At 36.5% G+C, this 22,243-nt stretch overlaps 2 protein-coding genes across 3 annotated transcripts; one reads left to right on the forward strand and one right to left on the reverse strand.

Moving 5' to 3' along the window:
- Position 1: 1 nt before the first annotated feature.
- On the reverse strand, positions 2-6,253 carry cdk2ap2 (cyclin dependent kinase 2 associated protein 2). Of its 2 annotated transcripts, none has more exons than XM_009292801.5 (5): positions 6,187-6,253; positions 5,586-5,745; positions 5,060-5,151; positions 3,025-3,145; positions 2-298 (listed from the first exon to the last, which is right to left on the reverse strand). In XM_009292801.5, the coding sequence occupies exons 2-5, from the start codon at positions 5,638-5,640 to the stop codon at positions 231-233; spliced, it is 336 nt and encodes a 111-aa protein (XP_009291076.1). In that variant the 5' UTR covers positions 5,641-5,745; positions 6,187-6,253; the 3' UTR covers positions 2-230. The 2 variants fall into 2 exon arrangements, with proteins under 2 accessions (XP_009291076.1, NP_001009898.1); NM_001009898.1 differs by having other exon boundaries at positions 6,018-6,225.
- A 7,860-nt stretch (positions 6,254-14,113) lies between these two features.
- lgi2b (leucine-rich repeat LGI family, member 2b) lies at positions 14,114-19,333 on the forward strand. Its single transcript, NM_001039642.1, is given in 8 exon segments — positions 14,114-14,330; positions 14,535-14,606; positions 14,772-14,843; positions 15,002-15,073; positions 15,308-15,379; positions 17,957-18,126; positions 18,251-18,415; positions 18,495-19,333. Coding segments are annotated over 8 exon segments (1,638 nt in total). The 5' UTR covers positions 14,114-14,133; the 3' UTR covers positions 19,313-19,333.
- The last annotated feature ends 2,910 nt before the right edge of the window (positions 19,334-22,243 follow it).

Genomic DNA, 22,243 nt, shown 5'->3' on the forward strand with positions numbered 1-22,243 from the left:
CTTGATTTTGTTTTTTATTTAAATACAGAATTGCAAAAATTGGGCTTAAAAAATGTCTATGCTAATCGCAGTAACACTACATGAGGTGTACGTCGGGGAGATGGCTATGCATAATGGAACAAAGGTCAATAAGAAAGACAGAAAGAGATGGTGTTGTAAATAGCTGGGCAGAGAGAGACAGAACAATGGGGAGATGAGTACCAGAGGGAGGATGTGTGTGTGTGTTGATGTTATGTGCGAGCACTTCGCTCTGTCTCCGCTAGACACTCCCTGACGAGAGCACGTGCGTGGATGATACCTGAGGAAAAACACAAACACATATTAAGCCACATTGAATAAAACCTCATGATAATAAAAACACTCTCAATTATTAATTTGAGCAATGTCAGGCCATTTGCTTTTATATTTTCATAACAAGTCTTAAATGCAGAAAATTTAACATTGCCATTAGATGGCAGTGCATGTCAAAATTATTCCGTAATATATAGCGACAGTAACACAATATATACCTTACAGCTTAACACTGTATTAAAAATGAGTGATAAACACCAGACTTCATTTATCTGGCGGTACAAAAGCTTAACAGAAATTCTAGGGCTTTTCACACACTTAGGAAATATTGAACACGCTTCACAATTTACCCAGGGTTAACAAATCCTGAGTAATAATGTACGCTTAAGCTGCGGTCACACATTGGACTTTCGTCCTCTTAGACTTCCATTCATACGCACGCGAATGCGTCAGATCAGAAACGCAGGGTCATGCGTCAAGTTTTACAGGTCGCTGCAATGCAAAGTTCAAAATTGGTGAACTCTGACCTGCAAAAGCACATCACTTGACTGCGTGGGACCAATCAAGAGTGAAAACATGACCTCTTTGAACAGGAATTGAAAACATGGACCAATCGCTTGCTTTTTTAAATGGCTAATCATCTTGTTTAATCCCGCCCCTTTTCGCATTGCCACACGACAGAATTTCGCACACACAAACTCTAGTGTGACCACAGCTTTACTCTTGACATTAAAACTAGTGTTAATGTACTTATTTAAATATTTGCTTAGTCAATGTTATTGATTGAAAAATGCAACTTGCTTAAATGTGATAGCATTGTGCATCCTCATGTTACATTGATCACTGATATACATTTTCCAGAATGGTTTTCAGACTGCAAAAATTCCAGAACTAACTGTAGGAGCTGGGACGACTAATCGGTGTCGTTTGATTCATGGATCAATTCTGAGATATTTGTAATATGTCGAAATTCTGTCTGGAAGCAATTCTGAGCTTAATTTTTAACAGCAGATGGTGCTTTAGGCCTGTAGGTCTTATAAATCTCCTTTTCCATCACTGTTAAACACCAAGCATGTATTTTCACTACCTGACACAAGTCTTGCTGCTTATCCAAGTTTTAGGAACAACAAATAGTAACTTGACTTCTGGTTGATCATTTGGTACCAGAAGTGGCTTATATGAAAGGCAAAGGCCTCTAGATTACACTTATTTTACCAAAATAAAATATGATCATGCCTTGATTTTTAATGATTTAATTAGGACAATAAGCTCTGACAAAAGTCTTGTCACTTAACAGAAATAATGTCCAGTATAGAATATAAAGTCATGGTGCAGTGGAAAAAGCCAGCAGCGAGCTCTCTGCAAATCTCACATGGTCGCCCACTAAAGCCAAGCAGTGCTACGCCCGGTCAGTAACTGGATGGGAGACCACATGGGAAAGCTAGGTTGCTGCCGGAAAAGGTGTTTGTAAGATCAGCAGGGGGCACTCAACCTGCAGTCTGTGTGGGTCCTAACGCCTCAGTATAGTGAAGGGGACTCTATACTGCAGCTGCTCAGTGAGCTCCGTCTTTCAGATTAGATGTTAAACTGAGGTCCTGATTCTCTGTGGTCATTAAAAGCATGTGGTCTGTCCACCATGGCCTCCTAAACATTCCCATATCATAATTGGCTTCATCACTCTGTCTCCTCTCCACCAATCAGCTGGTGTGTGGTCTGGTGCAATATGGCCGCGTCAGGTGGAAGCTGCACACGGGTCGTGGATGAGGAGATCCCCCACCGATGTGTAAAGCCAATTGAGAGTCTAGAAAAGTGCTATATAAATGTAAGAAATTAATATTATTATAAAGAATTAATATTGTGTATGTAATATTGTGACTCCCAAGAGCTTGGACGACTGCATCCCTACATCTCTGCAATGACTCAAATAACTTATTATTAAATCCATCTGGAATGGCAAAGAAAGTGTTCTTGCAGGACTCCCAGAGTTCATCAAGATTATTTGGATTCATATTCACTGCCTCCATCTTACCCCAGACATGATCAATAAAGTTCATATCTGGTGACTGGGCTGGCCAATCCTGGAGCACCTTGACCTTCTTTGCTTTCAGGAACTTTGATGTGGAGGTTGATGTATAAGGACTGCTATCCTGCTGAGGGATTTGCCCTCTTCTGTGGTTTAGTAATGTATCGGGCAGCACAAATGTCTTGATATCTCGCGCTATTGATGTTGTCATCCACTCTGCAGATCTCTCGCACGCCCCCATACTGAATATAACCTCAAACGTGATTTTTCCTTTATCAAACTAGACTGATTTCTGAGAGAATCGTGGGTCCAAGCGCGTTCCAATAGGTCATCTTTAGTATTTATAATGATTGGGGATGCAGTTCAAAACATGATTCATCTGAAAAAAAAGAAATCGATGTTCTGCCACTTTTCCAAAAGATCAACCAGAGATCAAGTTTTTTTACTCTTACAACTGGGATCGACGACAAAACTTTTGTCAGGTAGTGTATAAGGCTTGGCACAAAGCAGCATTAGGAACAATAAGTCAGAGTAAAATGCAAAAGCCTTTCTTAGAGCAGGCAAAAGCAACACTGCACGAACACAGAACTGAAAAACTGAGAACAACTCTCTCGACTGCCCTTAGGCTCACATTACTCCAGGGGGCTAAACGTCACTGACTGTTACAAATGTGCTGCATGCTGTACTGTGCTCAGAAGGCTTTGGAGTACCTCTCTTCAGTCTCTCCATGGCACTTTTGCTGCCGGCGTAGGTAGGCCGAATTTCACGGCTCATCTCCTCAATGACGGAGAGCAGCTCACTATAGGTAGATCCCTGGGACACTTTGACCGGCTACAAAAAACAAAACAAGACAGCCGTTGAGGAAGTCTGTGTGACACCCTATTTACAAAAAAAAGTGTAATACACACTACAAATCAAAAGTTTGTAATTATTCAAAAAGATTTATAATTTATGGCTCAATACTTTGAATTTTAGGGGAATTTAAAGCCATTCTGGCTATCTTTATCCAAATGTATGTTAAAATGTTAAATTATGGGTTGCACTTTCAGTTTAGGAAACTAATATTCAAACAAATATTTTAAATAATTATGTTGTTTTACAAATGATTCTATCAGGTCACACTGATGACTGAAATAACGATAATGAAAATTCTGCTTTGCCTCTAAAGAAATAAATGACATTTTGGAATTAGGACTTCCAAGCAATCAAGCAATTGCTGATAAGAGAAGAGTGCGACATAGCAGAAAAACAGTGGAGCTTTTATTATGCCACAGTCAACCTCTTCCTTTTTTCCCCCAAATTGTGATCATGTGAAGCAGCACAGCAGTTTTATCATACTAAATAAATTTTAGGCTTCTGTTATACTGCTGCTCTGATTAGTCTAATAAAATATGCGACATAAAACAAGGACCGTCATTTTCAGTTTTCTATAAAAGCAAAACATAAATCAAGGGTATATGTACAGTGGCCGAGAGAGCTCAATGTGCTGCAATTTAAGTAAACACGCGCAATTACAAAACTCGCAAGCAAATTTAGTAAAGATCCTTATCCATTTGACAGCTGTGCTGCGAATTCTCCCAACGCAAACATAAAAAAAAATAAATAAATAAAAAACGCACTGCTTTTTTAACACAAAAAAAATAATAAAACAGCTGCATTCTCACAACGCAAACAGTTTAAGAAAACGCACTGCATTTTTTACAACCCAAACAATTTACGAAAACGCACTGAATTCTCAAAACGTAAACAATTTACGAAAATGCACTGCATTGACACACTCAAACAATTTACAAAAACGCACTGCATTTTGTCACTCAGTTTACGAAAATGCACTGCATTTTCTCACAATGCAAACAATTTACGAAAATGCACTGCATTTTGTCACACACAATTTAAATAACGCACTGCATTTTGTCATACTCGTTTTCAAAAATGCACTGCATTTTTTACAATAAAACAATTTATACGAAAACGCACTGCATTTTGTCACACTCAAACAATTTACGAAAACGCACTGATTTTGCTCACAACACAAAAAACTTGACTCAACGAAAATGTTTCAAGGTGACCCAAAAACTGTGTCGTAAAAGGTTTGCGTTGTGTGAAAATGCAGCGTATTTTATTATTTGTTTGCGTTGTGCGAAAATGCAGCACGTGTGCTGTCAAACCGATGAAGATCTTTTCTCAATTTGCTGCCGTTTTTTGTAATAGCTATTTTTTTGTTTTTTGTAGTTTCTTAAATTGCAGCACGTTCAGCTCTCTTTGCCACCAAATGTATGACATAATTAGCATGGCAACACTGGACACGGTTGTGTCAAGTTAAAACTGCTCACTTCTCTCAATTTCTACTTAACATTTGAGATAAAGCAAGTACACAAGTTAGCAAAAAAACACTTTTACTGGGTTTTGGATATTTTAATTACAAGAACACTTACATTTAATCTTAACATAATATGAAACCAAAACATACACTGCCTCATTTATGCCCCAATGCCTATATAAATGTGTTAATTGTTCATAAAATTGTATTATAAAAATGTTAAACACAACATTACAGCAATTATATTATATTCATTAAATAATGCAGCCACAGTGAGCCAAGGAGGCTTTTCCAAAAACATCTGAAAAACGTAGTTCAAAATTTTGACTGGTCGTGTCAAAAAGAACAGAAATGTACAGGTTTGAAATTAATCATTGTTCCAATACAGCAAATTGCAAAAAAACCCCAATGTCATCAAAACATGCCTGTACAAAGCCCATCGATGGAGGACCGAAGTCACTAAATGCTGGTCTAAAGTTTGAAGAGGAGGCCAGTGATGGAGAAGAGCCACAAGATCCTGAAACCAGAGAACAAGATAAAGACCAATCACAAATCAAGGAAATGTCAAAAGGCCAAATTCGACCAATGAAACGTTGCCACCCAGTGTGTTTGTGTGTGTAAGGAAGTGAGGAGAAACAGAGGCAAGACTGGGACACACAGATGTGATGGCACAACACTAACACTGGGGAAACAGTTATGGTTTTAAAAATAAACGCTGCAGGGCGCGGTTAGCAGCACGTTAAACCACATTTATGTAATGAGCAAGACAGATGGCCATGGCTCCTTTAACTCCTCCCCCTTTTATCCGTGCCTCTGACCTCTTTTACTGTAGGTTCACTGACCCTTTCCTTGGGATTAAAACGGGGCGTTTAAAAAGATGATAGGCGTAAAATACCTCAAAATGAAAGAAGCACGTAAAAATGAATGAACAGAGAGCACAATGAAACTCACCTGGAGGAGTGTGGTTGGAGCCGGTGGGTGCGGGGGCGATCGGCTTGTAACTCATATTTACACCGCCGTCGACTGTAACCTCGCGTGATGAAAACTTTCTGCTTATCCCCCGAATGTAATCTCGTTGGGCTTTGGCGTCCGAAGCAGGAACGGCGTTGACCTAATGCGAACACAAAGAGCAGATGTATAGATATGCATAGTGAGGTGAGACAAGATAAAGGCTAGCGGACAGCAATGACGGTCCCCTCTCAACTTAACCGGCTCGAAAACCGCGACTTGTCCATTTAAATCGCCCGCATTTGACAGACTTTTCACTATTTTGTGAAAATGTACACCACGTGCAGCGTTCATAGAGTTGTAAACATATAGTTTGTGGTTTAAAGACGGCAGGATGCCTGTGGTGATTTATGAAAGGTACATTTAACAACCCACCTCTTCCGCAAACTCGCTCGACAGCGACACGCGCTAAATATCCAACAAGCCGACAAATGAAACCGACAACAACAACCGGGAACACTTCACGACTCGCTGAACGGTTAAATGTGGTTTCTGTTCGCCGGTTTGTAGTTGTTCGGGGAGGTAAATATGAATATTAACGCACGGGAATAGTTTCTGTGCGCGGAGGTGTCGGTTCTTCTCCTCTCTTCCTGCGCGTGCTAGCCTGCTATGTTATTTTCCCATGATACTCGGCAAAAAGAGTGACTGCGTCATCAGGCACGCGCCTCTGCCGCCTCTCTCTCCCCTTCTCCCTCTCTTTTCCACAATGAAGATTTCATTCTGGATTTTTCTTGTTTGTAGAAAGTGGAAAACAGTGAGTTGGTAATATAAGCGTGTGGAATGTTGATAGTCGAAGGCGTTTATTATTATTATTATGATTATGATTATTAGATAATATTATTTTGTAATTGATGAAATAGAGCCAGCTAGAGCAAACTATGCATTATTGTATGCCTGTTTGGAAGTCTTTAATGCCAAAGTGATACATTAAACACACATTTTGCAGTCTACAATTTTTTTTATTATTTATTTTGTAAATGCGTATTTTTTATATATATTGCATTTTATCATGTATGGCCAATATAACTGTAGTACTTCACAATCATGTGAAGGTCTCTCCACACCACCACCACACCAGGGTTGTCACTAGATCGCACACGGCTTTGGCAGAAGCTAGCGAGAATGATTTATATTATTTATTTTTACATTTCCCATTGTATTTTGTTATTGTCTACCCGCACCCCAATCCTACACCCAATCTTACTGACCCAACAGTACAAAAATGTACTGTTGAAAAATATTAATTTATTAAAAACATTAATTATTGTTATAGAATCACAAAAAAATGCTGCTATATTTATGTGCATATCTCACTTCCGGCCGGCCACGTACCTAGACTGTACGCCACAACAGACACAGGACTACAGCGTCACTGGGCTCACCACACCCCAGCTATTGGTGGAGTGGCGAGACAGTGATAGACCCAATTCGGTGGATGGGGATGATTGGGAGGCCATGATGGGTAAGGGCTAATTGAGAGAATTTTGGCGATTACCCTGGGATTAAACCCCTACTCTTTTATGAAAAGTTTCATTAACCAAAGAGAGTCAGGACCTCAGTTTAACATCTGAAAGACGGCACTCACTGACAGTTGTGTCTTAGAGCTGTAATTGGGCCATAAAAATTAGGCTCGACAGGGCCCAAGCCCAACAGAATTCGGCGTGAGCCCGACAGGGACATTTTGATTGACAGCTTTTTAAAAGGCCAAACCCGTTTACAGCCTGACATTATTCAAATGTGCACAGGCACACAGCTCGTTTGCCTTTTTTTCAAGAATGAGTCATTTATATGTTTCAACATAATTTATTCGTAACAAACGTAGGCTATAGGCCACTTGGAAGTTGGAACAAAGAAATAAAATAAGTCCTCTGTAACATCGTAACATCTCGGCGCTCTACACTCTCAGAAATAAAGGTACGCAAGCTGTCACTGGGGTGTGGTGCCTTTTCAAAAGGTACACATTTGAACTTGAAAGGTCCTTATTGGTACCTCATAGGTATATATTAGTACCTACTTGTACTTTTTTGGTACTAATATGGACCTTTTAGGTACAAATTCTTACCTTTTGTAAAGGTACCAGCCCCCAGTGACAGCTTCTACCTTCATTTCTGAGAGTGTAAAAGCCTAGCTACATTCACCTAGCCTTTAAATTGGCCAACACACCCATGAAAAGAAGTCTTTCTTAACAAATTAAATTAAAATGAATTGTAAATTATGACGGGTATTTGGCAATAACAAAATTTAGATAAAGGCTCTGAGGGATTTGTTTCGCCACTTCTCTTCACAATCTGGCCTTAAGGCGACGGTGAAGCAGAATATTAAAAGAATAGCCTAATGCCAACATTAGTCTGTATACTCTGTCCACATTATGATTTTATGGTTTAATTAATATTTATTTATCATTTAAAAACCCTTTACTCACCAAGATTAGGCTACGTGTTTTTGTGGAGGAACATTATTGAATCCACTGTAAATTGCTTTAGCGCAGTCCTGTGCTCAGGATGGTGCATCCAGCGGCACCGAACACCCTTTCACTGCTGCTGCTACAGGCCTAGATGCATAGGTCTGATCTGGCTAATTTTGGGTAGGATTGTTTGTTCATCTTCTACCAGCCAGGAACATCCATTTAATTTCCCATTACAGCGGTTTCAATGTAGCGAGTGACCTCGTCTTTTTACCTGTCAGCTTGATGTTTAGCGCTTTACCGCCGGGTCCTGTCAGGTTCGGGCAAAGATCTTTAGCTTTATTGTGTCCCCTTCACTTTACTGGGGCATTAGGACTTACACAGTCTGCAGGTTGAGCACCCCTGCTGGCCTCACTAAAACCACTTAGTTCCAACAGCAACCCATTTGGTCTCCCACTGACCAGGCTCAGCTCTGCTTATCTTCAGTGAGTAACCAGTCTTGGGCTGCAGGGTGCTTTAGTATAATGTGTCCATTATTTTTAAACAATATAGATGTCTACTGACCACTCTGACATCTGACTGAAAGAAAATGTCAGTTAATCAGGATGCATTAGCTGGATCCTCTGGCTTGTTATGTGCATAGTGAGATGGATAATCTGCTTACGAATACTAGATCTGCCAAAGTGAGATCAGTAATTTGGTTGAAAACCAACCGCTCAGACAGCCAACTATTTATTTATTCATTAACTCTTGTGCACTGTTCAAATTTACTACTCACAAAACACACAAAATGACCTATTTTCAATATAAAAAGTAGTTGTGGATTTTTTTTACAGTCTTAGACATGTGAATGATTAGTAACAACACTGGCTTTGATGCATTGTTAGATTTAAAGTTTTTCCCTAATTTATTGTTGATGGCTGTTTTTGGCCCATTGACTTCCTTTATAAGCACATTTGATGGTGCATATATGTTTGTTTTTATTTACTCCATGTAGTTCGGAGAGCTGAGATGTATATTTTGATTTTCTTAGACACATCAATGTAACACTTTCACAAACTCACAGACACACTTTAGTTTGCTTTTATACTGCATATAGGCGGTTCATTCAGCTGTGGCGACCCCAGATTAATAGAGGAACTAAGCCGAATAGAAAATGAATGAATGAATAAATACTCCATATAAAATCCAGAAACTAAACTTTTTTCACAGGTGTATCTAAAGGCTTAATGGTACCAACTTATGATCAACAGTAAAAATTGCAAAACTTACCTCCTCTCAACAGGGAAAATCAAAAATGCATATGTATATTGTGTAATGGTTTTGTAATGAAAAAAAATGTGGTTATAATGGAAGCCAATGAGGCAAAAACAGCCCCACGGTTGTTTCAACTGTCCAAGATTGTGATAAAAGGTTAAAAAAAATCCAATCCACAATTACTTATTGTATTATTGAAAATATGTAATCATTTGTGTGTTTTTTTTCACCAAATCAATGACATCATTTATGAATTTGCCATTTAAGGAGTTAAAATCCTGTAGATTTCTTAACAACTTAGTAATTTTGATCTGGACTGAGGTTGATTAACAGATTTGTGCAAATAAATTTTTAAAAAAGGTTTATCTGATGCATTTTACAGCAGTTTATTTCAGTGGATGTTTTCATCTCTAACATAACCACACGGTAGTACATTTGCTCAGAGTGTATCATTAAGTAAAAAAAAAATTAAATCCAAAGCATTTTCTTAATATATGTGTCAAAATAAGATTTGTCATTAAAATCATTCTGCTAGCTGAAACACTGAAAAAGTTATGGCCAAATTAAGACTCAAAATGACCCCAGAGTGGATAAAAACCTCCCTAACAGTACATAAGAGTTAAATAGACAAACATGTATAAATGTTTTATACTCCTTTAGTTTTCACATCAGAATTTGTCATAGTGTGATTTTTTATGAGTGTGGTATTATTAATATTCTTGAATGAATTATAGCTGAAGCAGATAATGAAAATTATTTCTTATTTGATTCCAGCCAAGGGGCCCAACAATCCTAAAATGCACTCTCTATCCTTTTATTTATTTTCTATTTATTTATACTGGTGATTTTCTGTCTCTCCTTTCTACATTTATCGTAATAAAATCTCTCATTTCCCTTTTTTTTTTTTGCTTTGGCTGCGGGACCACTTCATTATTGATAGTAGGGGACAAATTTGCGTAGATGTAATAATTAAAGTTGAAATTTTATTTGTTAGATGCTTATCATACAAAATATAATGAAATGAAAATATATGGGAAAATGATGATATATACTGTATAACGGTATCATTTATACTATAGGCATTTATTGGGGGCCCCCAGATTTCCTGGTGGCCGCTTACCTCGCTTATTGGTTAAATCCGCCCCTGCTTGCTGCTCTATTTACTATTACACTGGATAGCAATTGGAGGTCACGGTGGCGCAGTGGGAAGCATGATCACCTCACAGGAAGAAGGTCGCTGGTTCGAGCCCCGGCTGGGTCAGTTGGCATTTCTGGAATTTCCCCATGTTCGTGTTGGTTTCCTCCTCCAGGTGCTCCGCTTTCCACCACAGTCCAACGACATGCTCTATAGGTGAACTGAATAAACTAAATTGGTTGTAGTGTATGTGAGTGTATGGGTGTTGCCCAGTGATGGGTTGCAGCTGGTAGGGCATCCGCTGCATAAAACATATGCTGGATAAGTTGGCGGTTCATTCCGTTGCAACAACCCCTGATTAATAAAGGCACTAAGCCGAAAAGAAAGAAGGCAATTTTGTTGGTACTCCACCTGTACTTTGATATTTTATTTGCACAAAACTTTTTTGTAACAAATTGTACTTGCATTAAATATATTTTCTTTTTGTAAAATACATTTTATTTGTCACAGACACAACAATTGGAAGCCTTGTGTTTGACCGTCATATGATCTTTAAGGCTTACAATGTGTTTTAAGCATGTGTTGTAACTTTTAAAGCTTTACAAATGATTTCCCCAGTACTCATGTGCAATCTCAGTTTAAAGCCTGAAATAAGGTGCTGACTGGTTTCTGGATTTCCTCAGCCTTCATTTTTGGGCAAAGTAGAGTTTTCGATTAGTCTTTCTGATGAGGTTGTCTGTATTGATTCGCCTGCAGGTTTACCTAGGAATTTGCAGTCTAAATTGGTCATTTGCCATCTATTGAGGCACTGTGAGTTTTGTCTGCATCAAAATAAGTTGAGAACCACTGATATATAATGCATAGTAAAAGTGTCTGACTGTTGCAGCGTAGACCAATCAGCACCTCCCTGCACACATATAGACAAAGCACTTACATGCTGAAATCAGATCTGCTTCTAAATGATTCATGCACGGAGTCCATTATATGCAGTCATATATTGATGTTTATTATTGGTAGCCAGAATTATTGCTGTACTTATGCATCATCTAGTATAATCTTAGAGAAATGAAGGACGCTCATTCATCTTAATGTAATACATGTTGGTGTAGATTGATACTTGAACACATAAGGCAGTGAATAGCTGAGTCATTATCAGATGCAGGATTCCACTTTACACACTTGTTTTGGTTTGGTTGGCAGGATATTATGTGCACTGTCAGACTTCCTCCACAAATGCAGATAAAGCATTACTGATAGGACAATTAACTTATTAAGATCTTCTCTGTCAATGAAAAAGTTTACACTGAGGTTTATTAAGGGTAAAAATGTCAGCGTAAAAACCTCCCAATATAATAGCATAATTTTTGCATTTTTTATACTTTAGTTGACTTTTGTTTTATCACCAGTATCCTGATAATTTTTTTAAACTCTTGAAATTAAAGTTTATTACATATTGCTATACTGTTTTTATAATTTATTTAAAAAAATCCATATACTTACTAGATTTTATTTGGATAATTAAAATCTTTAATGAGAAATATAATTAATTTGAGGCATTCTATTAATATAATTATATTCTAATAACATAATTTCAGTTCATTTGTCCTGCCGTGTTCATCAGAAGAAAACAGAATGAGTTGTTTTACTCCGCAAGACAAACATGAAAAAATGTGCCAATATTTTAAATGGTTTGAAGTATTTCCACCATGTAATGCTTTATATGTATGATTTTTATAATAATTATTATTTGCTTATTAGTTTACCCTAAGATTAAAATGTGATTTTGTTATTAGAGATCATGTGATGATGAAAATGTGTGTAAATGGACAAACCAGCAGGCTGAGGACATTTTAAAACATCTGAAATGTTGTTTTGGTCATTCTAAAACGCCTAGCCTTAATGATGCAAGCTAAGATTGCATTTCTCAGCGATGCAATGTCAGACACAATGCACTCAATGGAGCTAGTGATGTCACTGTGAGGGGTAGGGTTAGGGTTAGGTGATCCCATTAAAAAGCATCGGATGCAGCTCAGATTGCACTGCACCGAGTCTGCAGCCAGACCCCACTCGTTTCAGTAGTAGTGTTATTATTTTGTTGTTATTTTATCAATTGCCTCCAGAACTGTCAAGAGCATCTGTGCTCTGCATCTTACACAAGTCATTTAATAAATAAAGAAAAGATTGACGCAGCTTCACCTACTGCAGCAAACTATAGGGGATATTAGGCACTGTTGATATTAGGCACCAGTTTACCAGGAAGTGACGATTTTGTTCTCTTTGACTTGTTGGATGGAAACGCTGCTATATTCCTGTCTTTTATATGACACTTCAGTCTATGTGATTTAAGTGAGTAATCTCAAGAAGCTGGAAGGGCATATTTTTATGCTATGCAAAAGACCTTGAATGTCTCAGGACCGTTTCTGTCTATGGAGGATCAGACAGCTCTCAGGTTTCATCTAAAATATCTTCATTTGTGTTTTGAAGAAGAACAAATGTGTCAAGGGTTTGGTAGATGAGAATGAATAATTAATAATAGAATTTTCTCTCTTTTTTGGTGAACTAATCGTTTAAATAGGACAGAAATTAAATATTGTGGATAAGTTCGAATGGGGAAATTTGTTTATCCTGAAGTAAACATTTTAGTACTAAATGCAAAATAGATATATGAATGAGGATGAAATGACTATTGATTGTTTATATATATATATATATATATATATATATATATATATATATATATATAAATTATGTTCATTGGATTTTTACAATAATACTGACAGAAATATCTTCAAAAGACACGCAGAGAAAAATACACAAAACAATGAATTTATTATATATAAAACCTAATATATTTGACTACCCTTAATAAATCCGATGAGAAAAAGGGCTAAAAACACTGCTTATTTTTCAGATAATAATACAGTTAAAATATTGCTTTTAGCGAGATAGAGCAAAGACTAGGTTCCAAATCATACAAATATGGAGTCCAAACTGAAAAAACGTTCTGTTTGTGTGTAAAAAATGGTTAAGATATACCAGGGGAATTAACTCAAAAATGATCTTGTGCCAACCATTAAGTGATGGAGATTTATTACTAATCTAATTAAGTAAAATAATTTTCTAGCAGTAAAGGTTATAATACAAGTTCTTAATAGCTGATGAAAAACTGCGTCCATTAGGTATACCCAAAAAATATACATGTTAAAGACCTTTTCCATTTGACCATTTCCCCTTGCACCAAAACCTTTGCAGTGTTACATGGCCATTAATCAGTATACATTTTAAACACAAAGGCGAATTAGAGTAGTTAAAAAGATGTAGGAGAGATGTGGAGGATATGTATTATTTTGGCTATTGGGTTTTAAATAAACATAAAATTCTATTCTAAATCATATGTTGTTTGCATTAACAGTCAAAATCCATTTTTAAAAAGGTCATGGCTTAAAGAAAAAAAAAGATGGGATGAAACCAAGTAATTTAAATAATGAGCCAATTAAAAACATCTTAAGGCAAGTAAACACATACATGTATAGGTGGTGTGATCTGACAGCTGTGTTATGAGGCCTCCTGTAATGGGACAGTCGAGCACTGACCGCATCACAGAGCAGCTGATTCTCAAGTCAGTCCTTGATGCTGCATTTCAGTGCGCTGCGCGGGACAGAGGAGAGAAGCGCTTTACACTCCGCTTTAAAGCCATGGATCTAACTAACAGCAAATTATCCTCCATTCGAAAGTGTCTTCTGCTAACTTTACTGTTCGTTGGTTCATTTCAGCTGTGCCGAGCAAAGCGAGTATTCAAATGTCCTTCAGGGTGCACTTGTACGACAGATTCAATCATTTGCATCGGTTCTTCTCTCCTCCCGCGGACTATACCGAGTGACATTAACTCTCTGTAAGTCTATAATTATCTTCGCCTCATAATTTTTGAGCAAAATTGCTTATAATTGCACGATATTAAACATGAAATATTGTGATTAACGTTTAAGCCTATAAACGATTTGTTTTCGACGCTGAAACTGTACATTAGCGTAACGTTTAGTATAATTTAATAAATGAAGGAAGTGTTGTTTCTAAAAATTGATTGTTTTTATTTTAGGAGTATTGTTAATTGCAGTTTCCCAGAAATCAATGAGGCAATGTTCTCGCTCATGCCCTCACTGCAGTTGCTGTAAGTGACTGCTGCATCAATTCTATTCAATTTCCTGTTTATCTGCTTTAGAAGACACTAACACTTATGTATATGAGCTACAAGGCGTTCATTGTTGTGTTGGCATGCTTGTGTTACTTCAGTGTGGGTGTTAAGATCATGTTCGTGGCGTTTTCTCTTTCTTAGCCTTCTTAGTTCTAATTCATTTTCTGAAATAAAGGAGGATGCATTCTCAGGGCTTCCTCATCTGGAGTATTTGTAAGTATATGGGCAGCTTTACTCAACTCATGAGCAGAAATATCACCTCTTTATGGTGTTTTTTTTCTGGTTAACATTCTGGCATCCATATTTATCAATATCCCTGCAGACAGACTGGCTGAAATTCTTTGTTGACTTACATTTTTTTTTCTGACCAGATTTATTGAAGGTAACAAGATTGAAGAAATAAATAAGTATGCCTTTAGAGGACTTCGGGATGTTACACATTTGTGAGTATATCATTAAGGGAACTGAATGCACATTTATGTCATTTGTTTGTACGACTATACATTTATAAGACTAGTATGAAATATATTATATATATAGTATGATATATATTAATATAATGTTATTATGATTTTTGTAAAATTGTCACTACATAATATGACATATTGCTGTTGTGTTAAGTATTATTATGTGCATTGTGCTTAAAAATCTTTGAACTTTTCTCTCTGTTCTCACAGATCATTAGCAAACAACAATTTAAAATCATTGCCCAGAGCTCTTTTTTCTGAGCTGCGCTCTTTGATTGAACTGTGAGTTTTTCTGCTGTTTTTTTGTTAACTATTTAAAAATGTGCAAACTTACCAGCCACATTAATACCTTCATCTTATTATTAACATCATCACAACCCCCACTTTAGCTTCACCTTCCTCTTTATTAGCTTAAATTTAGCAAGCTAGCCTACTGGAAATATTCCCCAGATATTTTGGTCCAAATTGATGTTATAGATTTATGCAGTTGCTGCAGTTTTGTCTGTTGCACATCCAGGATCAGAATCTCCCGTTAATCATTTCAAAAGTACTTTATTAGATTGAGAGATCTGTAGGCTGTGGAGGCCGTAAGAGCATAGCAAACTCACTGTCATCTTAAGAAACTTTAAGATGGTTTGAGATTTGCAACCTGGCCATGATGGAGATACTCAAATATAAAGACCTGCTTTGCACAGTAATCTACCGCTAAATACGATGTTCTGCTTGTTTAAGCTATCTAAGACACTGAGAAATGTGTGGAAGTTGCTAAATGACTTAGTAAGCAGACAAAAAGGTATACAATATATGACAAACTGACTTCAAAATGCTAAATTCTGCTTGATGTGGTATGAGTTTAATCGGTCTTCAGTGCTCGAAAAGTTTTTTTCTGGTCCAATCGATTAGTACAGATGAAAACATTGACCATATCATTGTCAGCAGCTGTAATCAGTAAAATACGCAAGATTTGTTAGGTTCACTGCTCTACATCTTGGATGACTGATGATGCATCATGAAAACACACAAAACTGAAGTGATCTGTGGTTTCCATATGCTCAGTTGGTACTAAGTAGGTAAAGGGTCCCAAAGTGTCCCAAGTAAACGTCACATTATTATAACACCACCATCTTGAACTGTTGACACAATGCAGCATGTTGTTTATTTGCCAAATGTTGACCCTAATATCTGAATAAAACATCAGAAATAGCCCAGACAAACCTTTTTCAACATATATCAGGCTGCGTATTTGCTGTTCTCAGCTGACAGCAGTGTCACGGGTGTGTCTTCTGCTGCTGTAGCTCTTCTGCTTCAAGTTTTTTTTCATGTTTTGTGTGTTCAGAGTTGCTCTTATGCAGATCTTGATTGTAATGAGTGGTTATTTGAGTTACTGTTTGCTTACAGTCAACTCAAATGTTTCTCTGACATTATCAAGACATTTCTGAGGCATTTTATACAACAGGGTGAAATATGATTGGCTGATCAGAATTTTTCATTAACGAGCAGTCAAAGAGGTGTAACAAATAAATGGCTGGTGAGTGTATATACCATGCTGAGCCATATGGGAAAAACACAATGAAATAAAAGGAATAGTTCACTTTAAAAATGAAATGACCCCATAAATCCATCTGCCACCAAGGGGTTAGCACATCTTATGAAGAAGACTGATGTGTATATGTAGCTTTTTTTTTTTTTTTTTTTTGCATTTTTAAATTATAAACTTAAATCATTGACTTTTGGCAGCTGTCAATAATGTTCTTGATAATGTCTTTGCTGACCTCTGACTTGATTTATGAGGTAAGATACATTCCTATCAGAATCTTCAGTCAGAGAAGACAAACAAGTATAAATATAAAAGCCAGTAACTAACTGAATGTGGACAATTTCATGTTTCTGATGTCGAATCAGAGGTCAGCCAAGAAGTTGTTGAGAATGTTTGTAATTGATTTGAGTTTCTAATTTAAATTTGAAAAAAAAAAAAAAATACATTAATCTAAAACACAAATTAACCTCATGGGAACTACTTTGAAAGCTTCAAAATATTGCCACTAGCCAACACAACTATACAAGAGGCCGGATACAATGTAAAACTAGACTGTGTTCATCTGAAAGAAGAAAGTCAACGATGGCTTTGGAAAAGATAAGTACATTTTAGGGCAATTTTCATTCTGAGTGAACTATTCTTTTAAATAATGTAGATATGGTCACAGTGCTCAACATAAATAAGTACACCTCTCACAGATCTCTCTTTTGAACTATTATTTTCCATATAGGCTGCTTTACAATATTATATTTGTGCATATACTTCAGATTAATCAATACTAGCTTATCTAACAAAGTAACTCTGAATAAGGGTACAAAAATTAGTACATGCAAATTAATGTTTAGTACTTGCAAATTATTAAATTAAATTAATATATTCATGCACATTAATATGTTATAATTTTAAAAATATGGAAAAATACACAGTTTTGGTGTAAATTTTGTAGTTTGTCGTTTTTCTGCAATATTTTGTCTAAAATTAAATGTTTAATTTCTATTCTTAACAAAGCTCTTATTTTATTGAATTAAAACTGTTTTATTAAAATGCACCAAAAATATGATCTATTGACCATTTCAATGTGGTCATGGCCCATGAACATTTCCTGCTTGCTATCAAACTCTTTCTTAACTATAAAAAGAAGCAAATCAGCTACCATAACATTATTTATCAATATGTGGCTCTTTTTGGATTCTCGGAAGCTATAGAAATTAAAAATGTAAAACAGGAAATATGCTGGGACCATTGTTTTTGTTTACATCTCTCAAAATGGTCTTATGCTATGCCTTGTATGTTGTTCTAATGAATTCTTGCCCAATAAACAGAGACCTGCGAGGAAACATGTTTCACTGTGACTGTGAGTCCATGTGGCTGATGCTGTGGTTGAAGCGATCCAATGCCACAATCTCAGATGTTTACTGTGCCAGCCCATCGGCCATGAAGGGTGTCCTATTAAAGGATGTCCCAGAAAAACACAGCAAGTGTGTCTCCACAGGTAACTATTTCTGTTCCTCCGATATCTCTGATTAGTTTTAGTTGAATCTTGCCCACAAATATCTTGATATGTTGAAAAGAACTGAACTGTTCAGTGAAAAAATGTCTGAATCTTTTCCCTTCAGATTTTGTTCAGCATCAGATATTGAATACTCAGTCAATGTCTGCTGACATCTTTACTCATAAAGATGATATATATGTGGCTATGGCGGTTCCAAATTCAGACAGCTGCATCATCATGGAATGGGATCACATTGAGACAAAATTCAGGCCTTTTGATGACATCACAGGTTTGACTCCATAATCATTTGTCTAAATGATGAACAGGTATAGAAGTTTGTTTCATTCTCTTAATATATTATGTTTCAGGTCGGTCTGCTGTAGGGTGCCGATCTGTTTTAATCAACGAGCAGGCGTTTGTCATTGTCCTCCAGCTCTTCGATGGCTCCCTTGTCTACAAATACGACCAAGCACAGAATAAATTCACCAAGTTTCAGGCAGTTGAAATGCTAAATGTGTCCAAGCCAAATGACATTGAGGTCTTCCAGATTGGAGACGACTGGTTCTTCCTTATAGTGGACAGTTCCAAAGCTGGAATGACCACTCTGTTTAAATGGAACGAAACCGGCTTCTACCCATACCAGTTCCTTCACGAGTGGTTTCGAGACACTGATGCAGAGTTCCTTGATTTAGATGGCAAATCAGTTCTCATACTGGTGAGTCGCTCACAGGTTCCTGTTATTTACCAGTGGAACAAGAGCAGCCAGAAGTTCGTTCTCCTCGATGAGATAGCAAATATGGAGGACATTGTCAGCGTGAAGTCCTTTAGGATTAATGGTGTTCTCCACCTTGCCCTCGCCTGCTACATCGGTGACTCAAAAGTCATGAAGTGGACCGGGAAACACTTTGAAGAAGTGCAGGGCTTCCCTTCACGCGGCGCCACAGTATTACAGCCAGTCAAGTTCAAAGAGCAGCACTATTTGATCCTGAGCAGTGATTATTCTTTCTCCCAGATCTTCAGGTGGGATGAGGAGAACCAGAGTTTCATCAAGTTCAGGGATGTGTATGTTCAGTGGCCACGCTCATTCACAGCTCTGTCCACAGACCAGCGTGATTTTGTGCTAGCCACTAGCTTCAAAGGCAAAACCAAGGTTTTTGAACATATTTTAGTGGATTATAGCAAATAAGGCATATGCTGTTACTTGCTCTATCTGGTCAAATGCTAAACAAAGAACACTGTAAAACCCTGCAGTCCACTTTACCAAATGAAATGTGTGTTGTTTACTCAAAATTGACTGAAAGTTAATTCTACTCTTTTGAAAAGAGTTTTGAACTCAGTGTTGATGAAGGTATTGAGTTAATTAAATACTTCATTACTTTAACTTAAATTGAGTAAGTTCACAGTACTCATATAGATTCTTTTTTTTAAACTCAAATGGTTTGTAGCAATCGGTTTGAGTTGCCTTAACTTATTGGGTTTTACAGTACCCAGTTGGTTTGAGTTCTCTTCATTGATTGAGTTTTACAGTGCTCTAATTGCTTCATTTACTCAAATGGATTAAGTTCACAGTACTCATTAGGATTAGTTTTTGAACTTAAATGGTTTGATGCAATTGGTTTCCTCAAATAGTTTGGGTTACCTTAACTGTTTGGGTTTTACAGTGATTCTATCCTTTAATATAACAATACATGTAACCTTTATATCTATGAATGTAATGTTTTGTCAACAAAAAGGCCGAAACCTTGTGCACAGCACTATCTTCTATCTGTCTTGCAAAAGCTATTTATGCAACTTTTTCTATTAAAGTATAAAAACTAATGCATTGCAGCTTAATTTATTCAGATGTCAACAATACAGGACTGTTTTATTATATCAGGGCCCTTTAAATAGTTCCTTTGTGATATATCAGGTTGACCAAAGGTAGGGACTCAGGCTTTAATCTAAGAAGCTGTGGACTTAAGCTTGTCAGCTTCAAGCTAATTTATCCTAATGAGCTGGTTTGACTTTATGCAAGCATGCCACTGGTGCTGACTAGTGCTATTATTCAGTAGAGACCCTCAGTGTTATTGCCTTTGTCAAATGAAAGCCTTAGAAATGTTTTATTTTAGTATGATTATTTTTTACAGATGATGATTCTTTTGTCAGTTTAATGGCTGAGCAATATACTGAATGTACAATTGAAATTATATTAATGACAATAAATAAAATATCTTATATTGATCTGCTCATTTATTCTTGTGTTGTCATATGCATTTTCAGTCTGTTTAATGGACAATTGCATGTCCTAATGAAAATTAACCATGTTTTACTACATAAAAAGGTTATTCTATACATAAAAAGCAACTGATTATGCAAATCAATTTCCAAAAAATACAAATAATAAACTATTATTGTGCTCTTAATATTTACACAGATTTAATTTAAAAATAATCACATGACAATTGATATTCCAGATGACACTTCATTCCTGATGGTGAGAAACTGCTTATGTTCACAAGGATCGCTTTACCAGCCAGTCAGCAGCATCATTCTTAGTGACAGGGCACTTGCGTTTGATAAATAAAGCAGACCAGAGCAAGTTTACTGAATCAGCAGAAAATGCAAGATGCAAGCATACACACTAAATATCTTTGATGTAAGTAGTATATATATATATATATATATATATATATATATATATATATATATATATATATATATATATATATATATATATATATGTGTGTGTGTGTGTGTGTGTGTGTGTGTGTGTGTGTGTGTGTGTAATTGTGGCAGATTTATTAGGCTATAGTAAATTTGTAATAACCATTTTTTATCAGCTGTATTAAGGTTTGTATAACCACAATTTTTCTTGAAATATTTTGGTTAAGCTTAGGTTAGTGTAGCAAAACTTATGAGAATTTGTGTTGTGGTTTAGGTACAGCAACAATATGTTTTAGTTTTACTGTAATAAAACAATGCTAATGTTTTAAATATTTAGTATCATATATAAAAATGTTATCTGAATGATATATACAAATGGTTGTGGTTTTATTTTCATTATACATGCTGCTATTAGGTTCAGTCATGATAAATCATAATGTCTCCATATGCTGATGATGTTCAAATGTATCTCCCGGTTGCTTCAGACTCTTCAGGTACACAATCTCTACACAGAGTGTATTGTGTTTGGCAATTCAAACCTTAATGAGCAAATCATCTTACCTTTTCGTCATATTTTAGCCATGTTAAACAATTGGGAGTGAATTTGGACAGCAATTTAAAGTTTGATAAACAGAATAATTCAGTGATCAAGTGGCAGGCTTTTGTGTGTGTGATAAAGCCATGTTTAATGTTTGTACAAGATTTGTCAGATCAAGTTTACAGGGTGTTAACGAATACATTACAGCTAAATGAATTTATAGCAAATTGATATATATATTTTTGACACATAATGTAAAAAGCTACATTACAACTGAATCTCTTATACTTTTATGCATACGGTGCTTTATAAAGTTGACTGATTGTGGAACATGTCTTACATAACTATATAATTATAATAATAATATAATAATAACAATACTATATAATATATATATATATATATATATATATATATATATATATATATATATATATATATATATATATATATATATATATATATAGTGAACTTTATGCCAATGGAAAAATCTGCGCGTTTAAGGTCTGTTTTCTTTAAAAATCAGTGATCTCCACTGGCTGAGTGATATCCGATATAAAGTGGGCCACAGATCGTACAAGAAGGACAGCATTAAATGACATGTTTCCTGTCGGTGCAATAGCCTAGTGGTTAGCGCGCCGACACATGGTGCAATAGCGCGTCGTGAGTTCGAATCCCGGCTTGAGGACATTTCCCTACCCCAACCCCCCCCCCCCCCCCCCCCCCCCCCCCCCCACCCCCTCCCTCCCTCTCTCTACCACTTGTCTTCCTGTCTCAACACTGTCCTATCTAATAAAGGCAAAAAGGCCAAAAAGAAATCTTAAAAAGACATGTTTCCCTGCCATGTCTTTATAATATGAGCATTTATTTTACCCCAGTATATTCAATGGAGCTTCTGCGCTAGCCTGCTGATTCTGACGGGCGAGTGCGAGTGCG

This window comes from Danio rerio, chromosome 1 (assembly GCF_049306965.1).
Source record: "Danio rerio strain Tuebingen ecotype United States chromosome 1, GRCz12tu, whole genome shotgun sequence".
Classification (NCBI taxonomy): domain Eukaryota; kingdom Metazoa; phylum Chordata; class Actinopteri; order Cypriniformes; family Danionidae; genus Danio; species Danio rerio.